Source organism: Ictalurus punctatus, chromosome 17 (assembly GCF_001660625.3).
Source record: "Ictalurus punctatus breed USDA103 chromosome 17, Coco_2.0, whole genome shotgun sequence".
Classification (NCBI taxonomy): Eukaryota; Metazoa; Chordata; class Actinopteri; order Siluriformes; family Ictaluridae; genus Ictalurus; species Ictalurus punctatus.
The window spans coordinates 20,800,992-20,817,976 of NC_030432.2; the positions used below are offsets into that span (position 1 = coordinate 20,800,992).

The 16,985-nt window shown below is 36.2% G+C and overlaps 1 protein-coding gene and 1 long non-coding RNA gene across 5 annotated transcripts in view; one reads left to right on the top strand and one right to left on the bottom strand.

Annotated features, from left to right (window-relative positions):
• The first annotated feature begins 938 nt into the window (after positions 1–938).
• The window catches only part of kifap3b (kinesin-associated protein 3b), a 28,941-nt gene continuing 12,894 nt past the window's right edge, over positions 939–16,985 (top strand). For 2 of the 4 annotated variants that reach the window (XM_047161372.2, XM_053687220.1), the window contains exons 1-13: positions 963–1,092; positions 1,864–1,966; positions 2,318–2,449; positions 3,417–3,568; positions 5,236–5,294; positions 5,365–5,506; positions 7,171–7,270; positions 8,163–8,287; positions 8,986–9,084; positions 9,163–9,341; positions 11,211–11,373; positions 13,971–14,071; positions 16,349–16,457. In XM_047161372.2, coding sequence (XP_047017328.1) covers positions 1,926–1,966; positions 2,318–2,449; positions 3,417–3,568; positions 5,236–5,294; positions 5,365–5,506; positions 7,171–7,270; positions 8,163–8,287; positions 8,986–9,084; positions 9,163–9,341; positions 11,211–11,373; positions 13,971–14,071; positions 16,349–16,457 — 1,402 coding nt within the window. In that variant the 5' untranslated portion in view covers positions 963–1,092; positions 1,864–1,925. Of the gene's footprint in view, positions 1,093–1,863; positions 1,967–2,317; positions 2,450–3,416; positions 3,569–5,235; positions 5,295–5,364; positions 5,507–7,170; positions 7,271–8,162; positions 8,288–8,985; positions 9,085–9,162; positions 9,342–11,210; positions 11,374–13,970; positions 14,072–16,348; positions 16,458–16,985 lie in introns of all 4 variants that reach the window. The other 2 variants (XM_053687219.1, XM_017491475.3) reach the window with 2 other exon arrangements.
• Positions 8,430–13,134, bottom strand: LOC128635264 (uncharacterized). The gene is made up of 2 exons (XR_008398199.1): positions 12,996–13,134; positions 8,430–9,320 (listed from the first exon to the last, which is right to left on the bottom strand). It is a non-coding gene; the product is annotated as an uncharacterized LOC128635264 (long non-coding RNA).

The following is a 16,985-nucleotide window of genomic DNA, read 5'->3' on the forward strand; positions in this document are numbered from 1 at the left end:
TAATTAAAAAAAAAAAACTTGTTAGAAATCTAGTAAAACTTCTGAATAGTTTATAGTTACTTGTAATTTTGTGGGGAAAGTCCAAGAAACAAGTTAGCTCCTGTTCTCACTTACATTATAGCAGCTATAAACCGTCATTATTTCACCGGCCTGTCTTTATTCTCTTTCTTAAAGTTAATGAGACAAAAAAAACCCCAAACAAACCACAGCCTGTTGTGTTACCGAGAAACCGCGAAGAAGCGTAAACTCCTCTGTCTAGAAGATGTCGGAAAACTTAAAGCTACAGCTTTACGTCGGACTGTTACAAGATCCGACTCTGGAGACTCCTTCCATAAATGCTAAATACACGCTAAATAACAACAGTTTCCAAATCTACTTATTACACTTAGCTAGATTATATGTAGCGTACATTATGCTGTACTGTATTAGTCCGTCTAAGTTGTTACTATACAAATTCTATCATATTACAACAAGAGCATTAATATAAACCTAATGAAACACACGAGAATGCTTGTTTATTATTAAAGTTTAATACTGCAGAGGGCAAACATGAAAGCTACTTTTCAACATGAATCTCAACTTTGTTGATTTCAGGTTTAAGTTGATTTAATAGTGATTTAATATCATATCCTAATTTCATCTAAAATATACAACAGAGAACAATATATTTAATGTATAACAAAGAGGGGGAAAAATATCGACAAGTGAAATCGTAGCCTGCAGTGTTTATAGAGTATTAGTAGTTTATTTTCCCTTCCCTCCAGCCCTACAGGTGGCGCTGTGACACTCTCCTCTCAGTGCAGCCCCGACTTTTACACCCGCAGAAAGAAACTCCGGTGGTTGAGGACGGATCTCAAAACCAGTCCTTTTTTCCTAGATAGTGCACTTTACTGCTTACAAAACAATGGCGCCGTGTGCCCTACGGAGTGAACTAATACACACACTAGTCATGTGTTTGGAACGCAGACCGGTGCATCAATACTCTGACATCGGCTACAGCTTAATCCTGTTATATGTTCACTAATATAATAAAGAAAACTGATTATAAAGAGGGAATAAAATGCAGTCGGATGACGCGCAGTATCTAAAACGGTAATCTTATCTTTTATTAATATAAATGAAACAGAAGAAGGTGTAGAAACTAGCAGAGGAGAGCTGCTGAACTGCAGTTAGGGTGTGTTTCAGCTCGTTCGCACCTATATATATATATATATATATATATATATATATATATATATATATATATATATATATATATATATATATGTATGTATATATAAACACACACACACAAAACATTTATATCTACAGTATTTGTAACAAAAAAATATTCTGGCTCAATTTAATTCTTTTATTGTATGTATTTCTGTAACATGAATTAAATTTATTGCACATATTATTATTATTATTATTATTATTATTATTATTATTATTATTTTACACATTATTTATATTATTTGGTACTTGATATATGTATTTTTTTTTAAATGTAGTACTGTTTAATGGATTTGTTTTTAACCCTTTCATGCATAACATGCATAGTTTACATATGCCTTCAACCTCTACAATGTTCATAATTATATATATATATATATGAGGTATCATAAAATTTGCATGTTGCTTTTTATTTATTCCTGCCCTGAAGAAGCTATTTCACATAACAGATGTTTACATATCGTCCACAACACACAATAATAACTGAATTTACACATACAAACCAGTGCAAAAGTTTACACACGCTTGATTATTAATCCTGTGTGTCGTTACCTGGATGATCCACGACTTGATGTGTTTATGTTTTGTGAGAGGTGTTCATGAGTCCCTTATTCGTCCTGAGCAGTTAAACTACCCACTGTTCTTCAGAAAAATCCTCCAGGTCCCCTTTCCTACAGCGTCTATATGATGTTCAGATCCATCTTTTCACAATGAGGACGGCTGAGGGACTCGTACACGACTATTACAAAAGGTGCAAATGCTCACTGATGCTCAAGAAGGCGAGGGGGGGGGTAAACTTTTGAGCAGGATGATCGGTGTAAATTGTTATTATTTTGTTTAAAGATCTAATGGTTTTCATTTAGTACTGCCCTTCAGTAGCTACAGAAGATATTTCCCAGAAGACAAAATAATAAAAAATTTTAATTTACACACTCGAGCGGTGAAAAGCAGGATAATGATTCATTGAAGGTCTCAAGTGATTCAGAGGAGATTTAAAGCTTATAGTGTGGAGACTGTGCATGAAAGGGTTACAATAATGCATTGGTTAATTATGTTTTTATATTGATTGATTGATTGATTGATTGATTGATTTTTTTTGTAGGAAGGTGAAGCCAGGGAATATCGATGTTCACCCCACGGAGAAGGCTCTGGTGGTCCACTACGAGGTGGAGGCCTGCGTCCTGGGAGAAAATGGAGACTCGGTACTCGAGGAGCGCAAAGAGTGTCAGAAGATGTAGGTGTTTCAGTTTCACTTCATCAGGTGTCTTCGGGTGAAACGGAGAAAAATCAGTAATACCTCACACTCAACCTTGACTCATGCGCTCGCACTCATAACAGGTTATTACAGGCACATTTAGAATTTTATGAACCTGTTGATGCACATATGATGTGTTGAGGTGATGCGGTGTACACAGCACTAAACTGGTAGCTCGAATCTTCCCTTAGCTACATTAGCTGTTAGTCTCAGCAGAGCTGGTGTACAGGAGACATTCGTTTTTAACCTGAATTTTTTACTACTTGAATTTTCGACCCTTGAATTCTTTCTTTGCTTTCTGAAATTTTAACATGAATTTTTTTATGCTCATTTTGTATTTATTTTCTAATCCTTCCTAACCCTATTTTTTTTTTTTTTAAAAAACAGAATTTGTGAACCGGAATTTTTTTGCCACTTGAACTTTTAACCTTGAATCTTAAGCTTTCTGATTTTTTTTTCTAAATAATCTGGATTCTTTACTACTTTACTACCTGAACCTGATTTTTTTTTTATTACCCGAGTTTTTCAACCAGAATTTTAAACTTTCGGAGATATTAAGCTGAATTTTATGCAGAGATGTTTGAACCTTCATTTTGGTGACTACATGAACGTTTCACTTTTTTATTTGAAACTTTCTGATTAAAATCTGAATTCTTGACAAAATTAATTTGTCACCCTAAAGATTTTAAATTCTTTACCTGAATTATCTACTATCTGAAATTTCAAGCTAAATGCTTGAAAGTGCTTCTTCATTTTTTTAATCTAATATTTTTCTTTAATGAATTTTTAATCTAGGTTTTAAATCTGATTTATATATATATATATATATATATATATATATATATAATTTTTCCAGAATTTTTTACTATCAGAATTTTTGTACCTAAATGGTATACTTTCTAAATGAAATCATTTTTGCCCTTTGTGTTCTCTTGTGTGTTCTCAGCATACGACTGAAGAGTCTCAACACCAGCACAGACATCTCCTCTCTCGCCAGGAAGGTGGTGGACGAATGCAAACTCATCCATCCGTCCAAAGTGGCCGAGGTTGAACATCTGCTCTTCTACCTGCAGAACCGCAAGAAGGCCAGCAGTAAAGGTGTTCCCGCATGAAAGCGGAGAATCCGTAACTCCTAACACACTGTAGTGTTTAATATTCTTCGCGTTTCTCATTTTAAAGTCACGTTCATCAGGCTGCGTGTTAGAGATGCTGAATTTATTCATTTCAAGTTCTCGGTTTCAGCGTGGTTCTTTAGTCAGGTGAGAACACAGCAGTTGCACTCGGGTTTGTGCGAGTTGCTATCCGCTTTCAAGTGAGGAAAAGTTTAGACTCTGAATCGACTCGGTTGCAGGACCTGAATCGTAATTAATAAATCGTACATGCCAGCTTTTTCTCTTTTTTTCCCACACGTGCTGCTAAACTGAGCCGAGATGAATTTCTTACTTTCTAAATTTTTGACCCAGAATCTTATTTATTGATTCATTGACTTTTTTAATCTGAATTTGGTATTTAAAAAAAATTTTTTTTTTACTTTCTGAATTTTTTTTACCATGTACATTTTTTTACCCTGAATGTTTAAAGATTTCTTCATTTTCCAACCTGAATTTGTGACCCTGAATTCTGTTGAATTTAAAACATTTGAATATTTGATCTTGAATTTTAATGAAAAGTTCAAGAAAAATTTAATTGCGGCTCTGTATCATTTTGTATCGCTTTGTCTTGTTAATTAAACTTAAGAAAAAATTCTCACTGACAGTGTAGATTATATATTTATTTATATATATATTTATTTATATATATATATAATCCACACACACTACCTGTCAAAATTTCAGACACACATTCTTTATTTGGAACTATGGGAATTATGTTGTGATAAAAAAAAAAAAAAATCCAAAATAAATCTAAATAATTTTGTATTTTGGCATCTTCAAAGTTGACACGCTTTTTGTCGAGAATTTCCAGAAATGTACTCTTGGTGTTTCCTCACCCGATTTCTTGAGGAATTTCCCTGAGATGCTTTTTAAACAATATTAAAGGAGTTCCCACCTACGCTGGACGCTTACAGGCTGCTTTTCGGAATATTTCGCTCCGAGTCGTCCGTTTTAAAAAGGAATTTTTTTTGTAGAATAAAATGTTAGTTTCTAATAAAAGAAATGAATTTGACGGCACAGTTATATTTTTATCTACGACACAGATTTCAGACTTTTAATCATACACCTTCAGATCAAAAGGCTTTTAAGATCATGAGAAACATTCCAGTCGAGTGTCCACAAACTTTTGACTGGTAGTGTGTGTGTCTATATATATATATATATATATATATATATATATATATATATATATATATATATATATAATTTTTTTATTTATTTATTTTTTTTTAAGTATATATAAGTACAAATAGAAAAAAAAATGTTGTTTTATTGACAGAATTTTTTCCCTTCATATTAGAAATAAATGCTTAATAATCTTCTACTGGTTAGATGTAATCTCATCATGAGATTTTAGATGAATTAGCCTATATTCGAAATATTTTCATTTGCTAAGATATAATTTCTTTGCAATTATAGAAATGTGAAAAGGATTTAAAGTACATAATTGTTCCTGTGTTTATTTTATTTCTTTTCTCATGTTTATTCATGAAGCGCTGAACTTGTAGAGCAGTTAGAAATACATTCACAGGGCACTTTGGTATCGTTCGTTCATAATGTTTCATTTTTCTTTTTGTTCATTTTTTTTGTACCACTGTCTTTGGGGAGCAGAGAAAGAGGAGAAGAAGTTGGTGAAACCCCGAGAGCTCACTTCGTTCGAGGGGATGGAGGTATGGAATAGAACTTTTTTGCTCTTCCATTTTCTTTTTCCATAATCATAATGATCGTGTCGCGTTTCAGCTCGACGAGGAGGCCAACATCAATAAGATAGAGGATTACGTCGAGCTGCTGTATGAAAAAATCCCAGATAAGATCAGAGGCTCCACCCTCATCCTCCACCTCGCCCGAAATCCTGATAACCTGGAGGAGCTTCTGCAGAACGGTACCGTGCCCCGACTCCGTGGGGTTTTGATTTCGTGTTGATTTTTTTGAGGGTGTAGATGTTTAAAAACACAGCGCATTAAGTTGACAAAATGCTCAGACATCTGGACTTAATACCTGAGGCTTATATCCAGTCTGCTTTCATTGTTTTTCATAAATGTTATGCTTCATCATTTTTTAGCTTGAACTTTTTTACTACTTGAATTTTTAAATGTGAATTTTCCGACCTAGAATTTTAAACTTCAACAAATACTTTAAAACCTATAACCTTTTTGAACCTTTTTTTAACCCTTTACTTTAAAATCTTTAACCAGTTTTTTTAGTATATACATTTCTGACCTGAATTTTTTTTTATTTTAGCCAAATGTTTTAAAGAAACTACTTGAATTTTTGAAATTTCTGAAATTTCTGCTGAATTTATTTCCACATGAAACTTTGTTGCTCCAGAAGTTTATGATTCTTTGATCCTGAATTTTTTTACTACTTGAATTTTTACATTTGATGCTTGGTTTACTACCTGAATTGTATGCTTTATAATTCTTTTACTATCTGAGTTTCTGACACTGAATTTGAATGCTTTATAATTTTTTTTTGTTATATGAAAGTCTGACCCTGAATTTTAAAACTAATATATTGTCAAAATAATGTGAATTTTTAAAATCTGAATTTTCCTAAACCAGGAGTTATACATGTACTTTTCTCACCCTGAATTTCTTTACTATCTGAAGTGTTCACATAGGATTTTGCTAAGTGTTCTAAACTTTTTTTTAACCTGATTGTTTTATGACTTGAATTTTTCAATTCGCAATATTATGCTGATTTTTTTTTCAACCTGAATTTTTTTTTACTATCTGAGATTTTGACTCAGAATTTAATGATGTATTTTATCCTGAATTTTTTACTACTTGAATTTTTATGCTGTTTTTTAAAACTCGAATTTATTTTATTATCTGCATTTTGACCTTATTTTTATGCCTTTTTTTTACTTAAAAGTTTTTACCTTTTTTTTTTTTTTTTAAACATGAATTTTCTACTATCTGAAAATTTAACGCTAGATTTACGCATCTTACGTTATTTTTTTTACGTTTCTTTTTTTACTTTTAAATCAGAATTTTGTAATATCTACATTTTTCGAATCATATATTTTCACTACTTATTTCGATATCTACATGTTAAACCTTTTTGGCCCTAAAAGCTTCTTTTGTAACCCTTTTCAGAGAGGTAAATGCTGCATATTTAAATATCTGTTGAAAATGCAAAATTTTTACTGTTCTGCAGTTATAATCTCAGTTTAATTTAATATTTTTACCTTTTAACATTTAAATGATCAAAAAGTATCAAGTACCTTTAGAAGCAAAACCAAAACCTCTTGGAGGTGAGATGGGATAACTACTAAACCAGCTTCTTTATACTAGAGATTGACAGAAATGGTGATATCATGACACATTCTTGCTATAGCTCAGCTTCACAAACCAAAAAAAAAAACACACCTCATCCTTCATTTCATGTAATTTGGCTATGGCTAAATCTCCTGTAATGTATCATTTCTCATCCTTACCAATAATGAGCATTTAGTCATCAATAAGATGCACTGTATTACTAAAGTGTTTCTTTCTTTCCTGTATGTGTTATTTATCTGGTGTGTGTGTGTGTGTGTGTGTTCAGAAACTGCGCTCGGTGCTCTAGCGAGAGTGTTAAGAGAAGATTGGAAGCAGAGCATGGAATTGGCCACCACCATCGTTTACGTCTTCTTCTGTTTCTCCAGGTATCTGAAATTTATTTAATATTTATCTAAACTAGTTTAGATCTTCTGAGTGTTTATAGTAGGGCCTGAAAATAGCAAAAATTTGCTACAAATTTTTTTTTTAAGAGCTAAAAATTTGGATAACTGCTGAAATCTGGTAATATAATTTCAAATGAAAATGATTTTTTTACTACTGGTTTTTTTTAGTATCTGATTTTTTTTAACCTCACCTTTCTACTACTTTGTAACTATTGAAAATTTTCTAATACTGTATTTTTTTTTTGTTTTACTTGATTTTTTTTTTTATCTGAATTTTACGATTTGGGATATTTTTAACTCAAAAATTTGAAACAAAACCTTCATTTTGGTGACCTTAAGTTTTATAGAAGTAAATTATTTAAGCATTTAAACATTGAAACTTTTTAACCTAATTTTTTTTGCCATCTGATTTTTACATTTTTTAATCGGACTCCTTCGGTACATAAATTTTTCCCTTGAAGTTTATGATTTCTGATTTTCCTTTTCACCCTGCATTTTTTACTATCCACCCTTTTCGCCTAAATGTTACACTTCCGTATTTTTAACCTGAAATTATGTCTACTTTAATTTTTTAAAAAATGTCAAATGTCATTTTGTACCTCAAATATTTCACAAAAATGTACACAAGTGTTAAACTTTCAGAAAATTTTCAAACACGACCTAACTTTCTATAACCCCAATTCTCAAGGAGGTCAATTCTATGTATTTAAATTCCTAAGACTTACAATAAATTTTTGTTTTTCAATAACCTCAAATCACACATTTACTCACACTAAACATATACTGTAGATAGATAACCTTCTATAGATCTATCTATCTATTTTTTCAACCTCAATGACCTTTAATGGCTCTGTGCTCTGTGCTCCTCCTCAAGCTTCTCCCAGTTCCACGGTTTGATCACGCACTATAAGATCGGAGCGTTATGCATGAACATTGTCGAGCACGAGCTGAAGAGATACGACCTGTGGCAGGAGGAGCTGGAGAAGAAGAGCAAAGCCTATATCCTTACCGATGCTTTGACTGAAGCGGGTGTGGCCGCCTACGCCATATAAGAAGGGTTTTTCCAGTAGCGTCCAGACCACCAGCTTTAAACACGTCTCTTTAAGCCTGAAAAGTTTTTAGCATGGAGTAAAAAAAAATGTGGACTGAAGACAGACATTTTATTTCTTTGCGATGTAACATAAAAATATGAACATTAACTGACTGAAAAGATTGGCGAGAATTAAAATAAATCTAATAGGAGTACAGTGTATGGCTGAAATAGTGCTCCAGAAATTGTCCTAGTTGTAAATGTAACTTTTATGCATTTAAAAAAGAATAATTTTGTCATTTAACAAATTGGCTTTCACACTCGTTATTCAGCACCTTAATAAAATAGCACTTGATCCAGCACACCATACTGCACCACGCAATGACAGTGAATTATTCACAGAACTTAAGGAAGCCATGAGATACCAAACGGAGGTCATGAAATCGTAATATATACATCGGCTATAAACAATTTGATCACTCTTTTCATTTGAGATCCTGTGCTGTCCGATTAATAAAATAATGCCAGTGTTTTTGTTAACACGATGTTCGCTCCTGTAGATAAAACGTGTCCACGGTTTGAAGGATAAACTGACCGATCACTCATCTGCTACGCTTACATCTCACTTGTTATTCATTTGATCTCTTTATCCTTGACATCCCTGTACGTGAAGCAGATGCCGATAACCAGAACCTGAAGAAAGAACATGAAAAGGCCTATAAGAAATACCAGAGTCTTCTAGTGAAGCAGGAGCAGCTGCTGAGAGGTAACGCTCGGACGTTTCTCTTTTCTGTAGACCTACCGAGCGTTACGAAGCGTTATAACCACCGTCCTGTTGTTCCAGTGGCTCTGTATCTGCTCTTGAACCTGGCTGAGGACACGCGCACCGAGCTGAAGATGAGGAACAAGAACATCGTGCAGCTTCTGGTCAAGACTCTGGATCGGGATAACGAGGAGCTCCTGGTGCTTGTCGTCTCCTTCCTCAAGAAGCTCAGCATCTTCCTGGAGAACAAGAACGACATGGTGAGCTGGGTTTGTTCTCATAATGTAGGAATTTGTGGTGGCTTCGCAGGGGCTTCGCGAGAATCCGACGGGACCGTCAATAAGACATTAAGTTCCATTTTAACAATGTATATTTTTCCAAGTAAAAAAAAAACAAACAACAAAATTAATTACAACCGTAGTTTTTTAGTAACCTCATAAGTAAAAAGCGATACAAGTTGATTGAATTACTCTTGGTTCATGTCATGAGGTAATAATTGTTAGCATGTGAGAGTTAAAGGTAAATGACTGCGTTATCTAGCTAATTCCTCTTTAGAGCACGTTAAAAGCACTTCAAATAGACCGACACGCCGTCAGTAAAGGAAAATCGCAAGCTACAAAAATCTCCAAACGTTCTGTACAAATACAAAGAGAAATATTGAATATTTGGATTAAAAACCTGGCCATAAAACCTGGCCAAGTAAGAACTTTTCCAACAAGTGAAAGATTCACTTAAAGTTAACCTGCTTAACATCTCCAGAGTACTTGAGGCAAATACTTTAGGTTAAAGGGGTTCATCTGATTTAAGAATAACAAAAGGGTGCCTGTGTCCTAATATGCTGCAGAGCTCTTTATATAATCCCCGTGATGGAATTGGAGCTTTTCTTACAGCATTAGTCGCCGATATCAACATTTTTTTTTATTGCTAGTTAATTAATTTTGTTGTTCTGTTTATTTACAGAAAAAATTTTAACATGAACTCAAATTATCGAATGTTTATAACTGATTATTTCTGAACGGTCGTAAGTGCGTAAAATTGTGACTGAAATATTCAAGTGTAAATCGAATCAGTTTTATGCTCTGTGAAATATTTCAGCTTGAATTTCTTACTCTATGAATTTGAATTTTTTAACCTGGTGTTTTTTTTTTTTTTTTTTTTTTTTTTAAAAATCTGGATTATATTATCCTGGAGTATTTTATGCTTTCTGGAATTTTTAACCAGATTATTTAACAGCTGAATTATACGTTCATATTTTTTTTAAACCTGAAATGATTCACTACGTGAACATTTTCGCCGCTGAATTTTATAAATTGTAAAATTCTTTGCCTTCTTTGAATTGGATGCTTTTTTGAAATTTTACTACCTGAATTTCTGACCCTGAATTTTTTTTATTTGAACAGATGTCTTGCTTTTATTTCCCCCTTTTTTTTATATTCTTTATAATTGACAGTTAGAAAGTTAAGTTTTACGTATATATGATTAATATAGAATGCCAAAAACTGTTTTAAACCATAGTTATTTAAAAAATAAATAAATGTACATTTCTTAAATGTCATTTTTGGAGGAAGCTCTTGTCACCGATCTCTGGCAGTTTATTTTCAAAAAATATTTCAATAATAATTGTTGATGTGTTTATATACTGTGTTAAATCAAAATAGGTCATTTATTTCCCATACACAGATATAGGTTATGCACATCTCTGATGCCGGTGGTAGTATGCAAGCCTGTTAACTCTAGCTATCTGGAATACAGGAACGAGGAACATCTCGGTTGATAAAGGACACACATAGTGATAGTGATATAAATAAGGTTGAACAGAAATAGTTATCCACTTACAGGATATTGCTATTTTTTCGGCTAAGACAACCGGCTAACAGTACAAATTCCGCAACGAGGACAATCCATACAGTAGCTTTCCCGTCAAATTAGAGAAATTCTAGAAACATAAATGCCTCACCTGTACAGCAAGAAACAAATGAAAGCTCAGGAACATCTGATTATATCGTATTTTTATTTAGAGACAGTTCTAACAGTTCTCTCTGAGAGAAGGGATGAATATTCAGTGGCACTGTTTTACTTTTGAGGTTATTTTGTAATTTGCAGTGTGTGTATGATACTCCTGTACTCAGGCGGAGATGGACACCATCGAGAAGCTGGGCCGCTTGGTGCCGTGCGATCACGACGACCTGCTGAACGTCACACTGCGCCTCCTGCTCAACCTCTCCTTCGACACGGGACTGCGAAACAAGATGGTGAAGGTCGGCCTCCTGCCCAAACTCACCGCCATGTTGAGTAAGTGCGATTAACCGACATATCCATCACCATGTTTAGGAATAGAGGGCGACCGATAGTGGATTTTACCGCTATACCGGATTTTTTAAGCTTTTCTGAACTTTTTTAAAGAAATAAACAGTACTGACTGTACTAGGAAAAGGTGCTGTACTTTTTAAAAAAAATGAAATAAAGATTTCAGTATTAATTTATATTAACTATTAACATTCCAAGTAACAAATAAAAATAGAGACGTCCAAAATAAATCAAAAAACACTTTGAATAACACGACACAATTAGTCAGCGATTAGTTTTTATTTCACCTCTAGAGGCCACTCTCGTACCGTATAACAACAGTGGACCCTTCTCAGCCACTCCCGCGACAGAACCGGGAAAAACGATCGGTGTTGATTTTAGTTCCAGTGATCGGTTATCGGTGCCGTTTAATTGCCAAAACCCATCAACTGGTCGGCCTCTATTTTGAATTATACGGATTTTTTCCATTCCAAACCGCTCCTCATAAATCTGATACTGTGAAATGCAAATTATTAGCGGATTCTAGCTGTAGAACCTGCAGGCTAAGAACAAAATCACGGTTGCCATGATAACGCTATACTGTATATATGTAAAAGTTTGGCTAAAATCCTACTCTTGTCGACCAATGACACCTACATGAATGTTTACTTAGCTTGCCCTTACCCAGCAGGCTAGCTACGACGGATGGCAGGAGGAGGGGTTTCTTATTAGCATATTCATGCATACTCATAGATACTGGTCTTATTAATTAGGGATTTTCCATTCTGTTTTTTTGAGCAGCAAAGAGAAATGTTGTTAGCATGTAGTTCAGGGGTACTTTCACAAACTGACTGTTGCTAAAGCTAACGAATAAAAAATATATTTTTAATTCCAGATTTAGCTGCATGAGTGCTGCACGTTGTGAAAGTCTTACATGAGAAACTTGCCATGGGAGGTATTTTCCACCTTGGCTCGCTCATTTAGGGAATCTAAATGGACTAGAATTAAATATATGATATGAAATGTATAACTACATAAACAAAATACAAAAAAAAACAACAATCAGCTTTTCCTATCAGTCAGTGAGACTGAAAATACCTCTCCATCCGGATTTCTGTAAAACTGCTCTGTAATAATGTCTGTTGGTAAAAGCTCTAAAATAAAGGTGAATAAATTATCATTCCCAAAGCCCTTGTTACTCGGGTTTACACTTTACTCGGAGTTGCCACGTTTTAAACAATGGCTTTTTATTTCTATGATATAAAATCCGGCTTCAGGTTTTCTCTGTGTGATCACTTGCCAAACAAACAGGTTTTTATTGATTTTTTTTAGCACTCGGGGGAATTTAAGAGACTCCCCAGCGGCCCTCGTAAACTAACAGCCTCCTCAATATCACATTCTCTCTCTGTTAGTGAGAGGTAAGGCATTAATGTGGGTCAGAATGTCACAGGCCACTAATGAGAAGCACATGTTGTCTGATTATTACTCACACTAAAATTCAAGCTCTTGTTTCCTCAATTTAAAAAAATGCAACCCACCTCTCACCCCTCTCTCTCTCTCTCTCTCTCTCTCTCTCTCACTCACCCTCTCTCTCTCTCTCACTCACCCTCTCTCTCTCTCTCACTCACCCTCACCCCTCTCGCTTCCTTCCTTTCTGGCTTTTTCTTCTCCTCTCTCCTTTCCTTCTCACACTTTAGGCCACTTTTATTTCAGAGGTCTCCAGTGGTCCCATCTGGTCCTAATGGCCGATGTGTTAATGTGTTAAGGGGTGGGGTCTGTGTGTGTGTGTGCGCGTGTGTGTGTGCGTGTGCGTGTCTCAGCTCAGCTAATCAAGGCTTATGTAACAGATCCGTGATTGTGTGTGTTTCGTGTCTCCAGGGTTCTGTCATGCTCTGAAAAGGAGAATGTTATTAATGAGACTGTTTATTTGACTTGTTTTGGAATACGTTGTGTGTGTGTGTGTGTATGTGTGTGTGTGTGTGTGTTTTCTGACCTGGAGTTGGAATTACACTAGCCAGACCAAAAATAATACTTGAATAGCAAACTCCTCTATTAGTGCTATACTGTGCACTGAAGTCCCAGTGAAGGAGGCGTGGCCTCTGTACCTGTCAGTCCTAGTGAAGGAGGCGTGGCCTCTGTACCTGTCAGTCTCAGTGAAGGAGGCGTGGCCTATGTACCTGTCAGTGAAGGAGGCGTGGCCTCTGTACCTATCAGTCTCAGTGAAGGAGGCGTGGCCTCTGTACCTGTCAATGCCAGTGAAGGAGGCGTGGCCTCTGTAAATGTCAGTCCCAGTAAAGGAGGTGTAGCCTCTGTACCTGTCAGTCCCAGTGAAGGAGGCGTGGCCTCTGTACCTGTCAGTCCCAGTGAAGGAGGCGTGGCCTCTGTACCTGTCAGTCCCAGTGAAGGAGGCGTGGCCTCTGTACCTGTCAGTCCCAGTGAAGGAGGTGTGGCCTCTGTGTGTCTTGCATACCTTATGAAGTCCTAAGGAATGCATGACCGATAATATCTGCACTGTGCCATATCAGAATCCAATAACTGCTTAAAATCTTTTGCCTATAACATGCTATACAACTTAATTTTTTTTTGTCCTTTTTGTGCTGCAGGCAGTGAGACTCATAAGCAGATAGTGATGTGTATTCTGTACCACATCAGCATGGACGACCACTCCAAATCCATGTTTGCCTACACTGACTGCATCCCTCAGGTGAGACACGAAACACACACACACACACACACACACACACACACACACACACACACCAAACAAGAACAAAATTTGCGAAAAATTAAGACATAGAGGTGATGGAGAAGGAGCCGGTTTTGGACCGGTCCCACCGGACCCTTCAGCCGAAGCCCAAGCCTGGTGAACGACCACGAGCTGCTGTGTGCAGATTCCACTATCACAGTGACTATGTTGACATTTTACGCCGTGCGAGAGAGATCCAGCGGATTAAAGTGAGGGATTTGACCATCTCCGTTTTTCCTGACTACACAGCCAAGATAGCCCGGGCCCAGGCCGCATTTAACAAGGTTCGGTGTCAACTTCGTGGTATTGAGGGTACTCGCTATGGAATACTTCACCCAGCTCGGCTTTGCATTACATATAACGGTGTTCAGAAGGACTTTATTTCAGCGGAGGAAGCAGGAGACTATGTTAAACTCTTGATATCGGGGTGAACTGCATCACCTACACAGCGGAGTCTTTTTCGCTCTTCTATTATTATTATTATTTGCACTCTGCCTTCCAGCTCTAAAGAATTCAGATTTTTATTGAAGATATTGTCGTTGCATTACTCCACCTAGATTCTGTGGACTTACTCCTCTTAAAATTACTTCTGTATTAATGTGCTTCTCGGTTTTGATGCTCTGACCGGATTAGCGTTTCTGTTTATTTAATTTTATTAGTGTTATCTCCTCGGCTTTACTTGCTACACTGTTATATTATTTGTTACAAGTCTTTAAAAGGTAAGGACATTATATTTATTATTGTGTGCAGACTGTTTATCAGTCTTGGTAATTTTGTTGGTCAGTTCAGCTTACCCTCCGAGTTGTTTTCACATTGTGGACAACGTTCGGTTTTTGTAGGATACACTGCTGTCTCATTTGTTTATGGAGACTTTGGGTGTGTGGGTGTTTGGAGGATTGTGAGAGTAAGCAGAACATGCCAATGCTTTGAAGGATGTGAATTGGAACAGAATAATGTGATTTAATTGCGAATCTGTTTTTAGAGGATTTAAACCTAACATGGTGAACAAATTATATTATAGAATTCAGGCAATTTTACTGGGGCTTTCTCATACAGTGTAGCAAGTAATAATCTGGAAAGATCTTCGTAATATCACAGTCTAAAACTGGATTTAAAGAGAAGCAAATTAGTAAATGAATCACATGTAAATGAATCATATGTAAATGAATCACATGAAAATGTATCACATGAATATGAATCCCATGTAAATGAATCTAATGAAAATGAATCACATGTAAATGAATCATACGTAAAGTCACATGTAAATGTATCACTTGAATATGAATCTCATGAATATGAATCTCATGAAAATGAATCACATGTAAATGAATCACATGTAAATGAATCGCATGTAATTGAACCATATAAAAATGAATAAATAAATTAAAGACAAAGACATAGAGGTGATAGAGGTGACATAGAGGTGAAATTTGATCGTGCTTCCTTCTGTAACACGCTCTCGTCCTATAGATGGCGTAGTGCGCATCTGACCACATACAGAGGGTCACTAATGAGAGCCAGGGCAGCTACTACTTTAAAACAGCTTCTGCTTAAGTGTTGTCGTCTTTAAGCTCCCTCGTCTTGTCTAATTAGGTGTAAATTCCCACCAGATGCTTGTAAAAGTAAAAGCAGGGGTAAATTGTTCTGCCTAATCACTCAGCCTGCAGTGTGAAGTGACGTCACGACCTCTCCGAGACCTCCAGGGTGGTTAATAAAGCAGGATCGGCGTGACGGGGGACATTCGTGGACAGGCACAATGAAGGAATAAGGAGTTCTCTTGTGCATTTTTTTACTTTACTCCTATTAAAAATGTTTAAAACTGTTCTTGAAATCTAAATCTTCATGTTCTCTCAATACTTTAAGGAACGAGGATGTTCTTCTTCTCTTTGCTTAGCAAATACAAAATAAGGTGGTGTATGCCAAATTGTATTATTAATCTTAATAATTCCAAGCAGATTTAAGTGTGTGTGTGTGTGTGTGTGTGTGTGAAAGAGAGAGAGGGAGAGGAAATGCCTAGAGGGGTTTTAATCGATGAGGAAGAGGGATGAAGGACAGGGGGTCATGGGTCTCTGCTCACTCAGGTGCCAGTGAGTCTGGACTGTGTGATTCAGAGCCGTGGGCGGTCATGTGATATACATGTGTGTACGTGATGACTCATTATTTACAGCATTACTGGCCTTATAATACCTGTCTCTCTCTCTCTCTCTCTCTCTCTCTCTCTCTCTGTGTGTGTAGCTGATGAAGATGCTGTTTGAAAACAGAGAGGAGAGAATCGACTCAGAGCTCATCTCCTTCTGCATCAACCTGGCAGCTAACAAGAAAAACGCTCAGATCATCTGTGAAGGTAGACACATGTCACAGCAGGGCTTCCATATTGCATGCAGGCCATGCCTCCTTGTCAAAGATTAACAAACATGCAGGCCACTCCTCCTTGCCAAAGATGAACAAGCATGCAGGCCATGCCTCCTTGTCAAAGATTAACAAGCATGTAGGCCACGCCTCCTTGCCTAAGATTAACAAGCATGCAGGCCACGCCTCCTTGTCGAAGATTAACAAGCAGGCAGGCCACGCCTCCTTTACTAAGATAAACAGACACACAGGCCACCCCTACTTTACTAAGATTAACAAGTATACAGGCCACGCCTCTTTCCTTAACATTAACAAGTATGTAGGCCACGCATCTTTCTTTAACATTGACAAGAACACAGGCCACACCTCTGTCACTAAAATTAACACGCACATAAGCCACGCCTCCTTCACAAAGATTAACCAGCACACAGGCCACGCCTTCTTTACTAAGACTGACAAGCACACACGCCATGACCCCGTCTTAACCAGCACACATGCCATGCCTCCTTCATTAAAATTAACA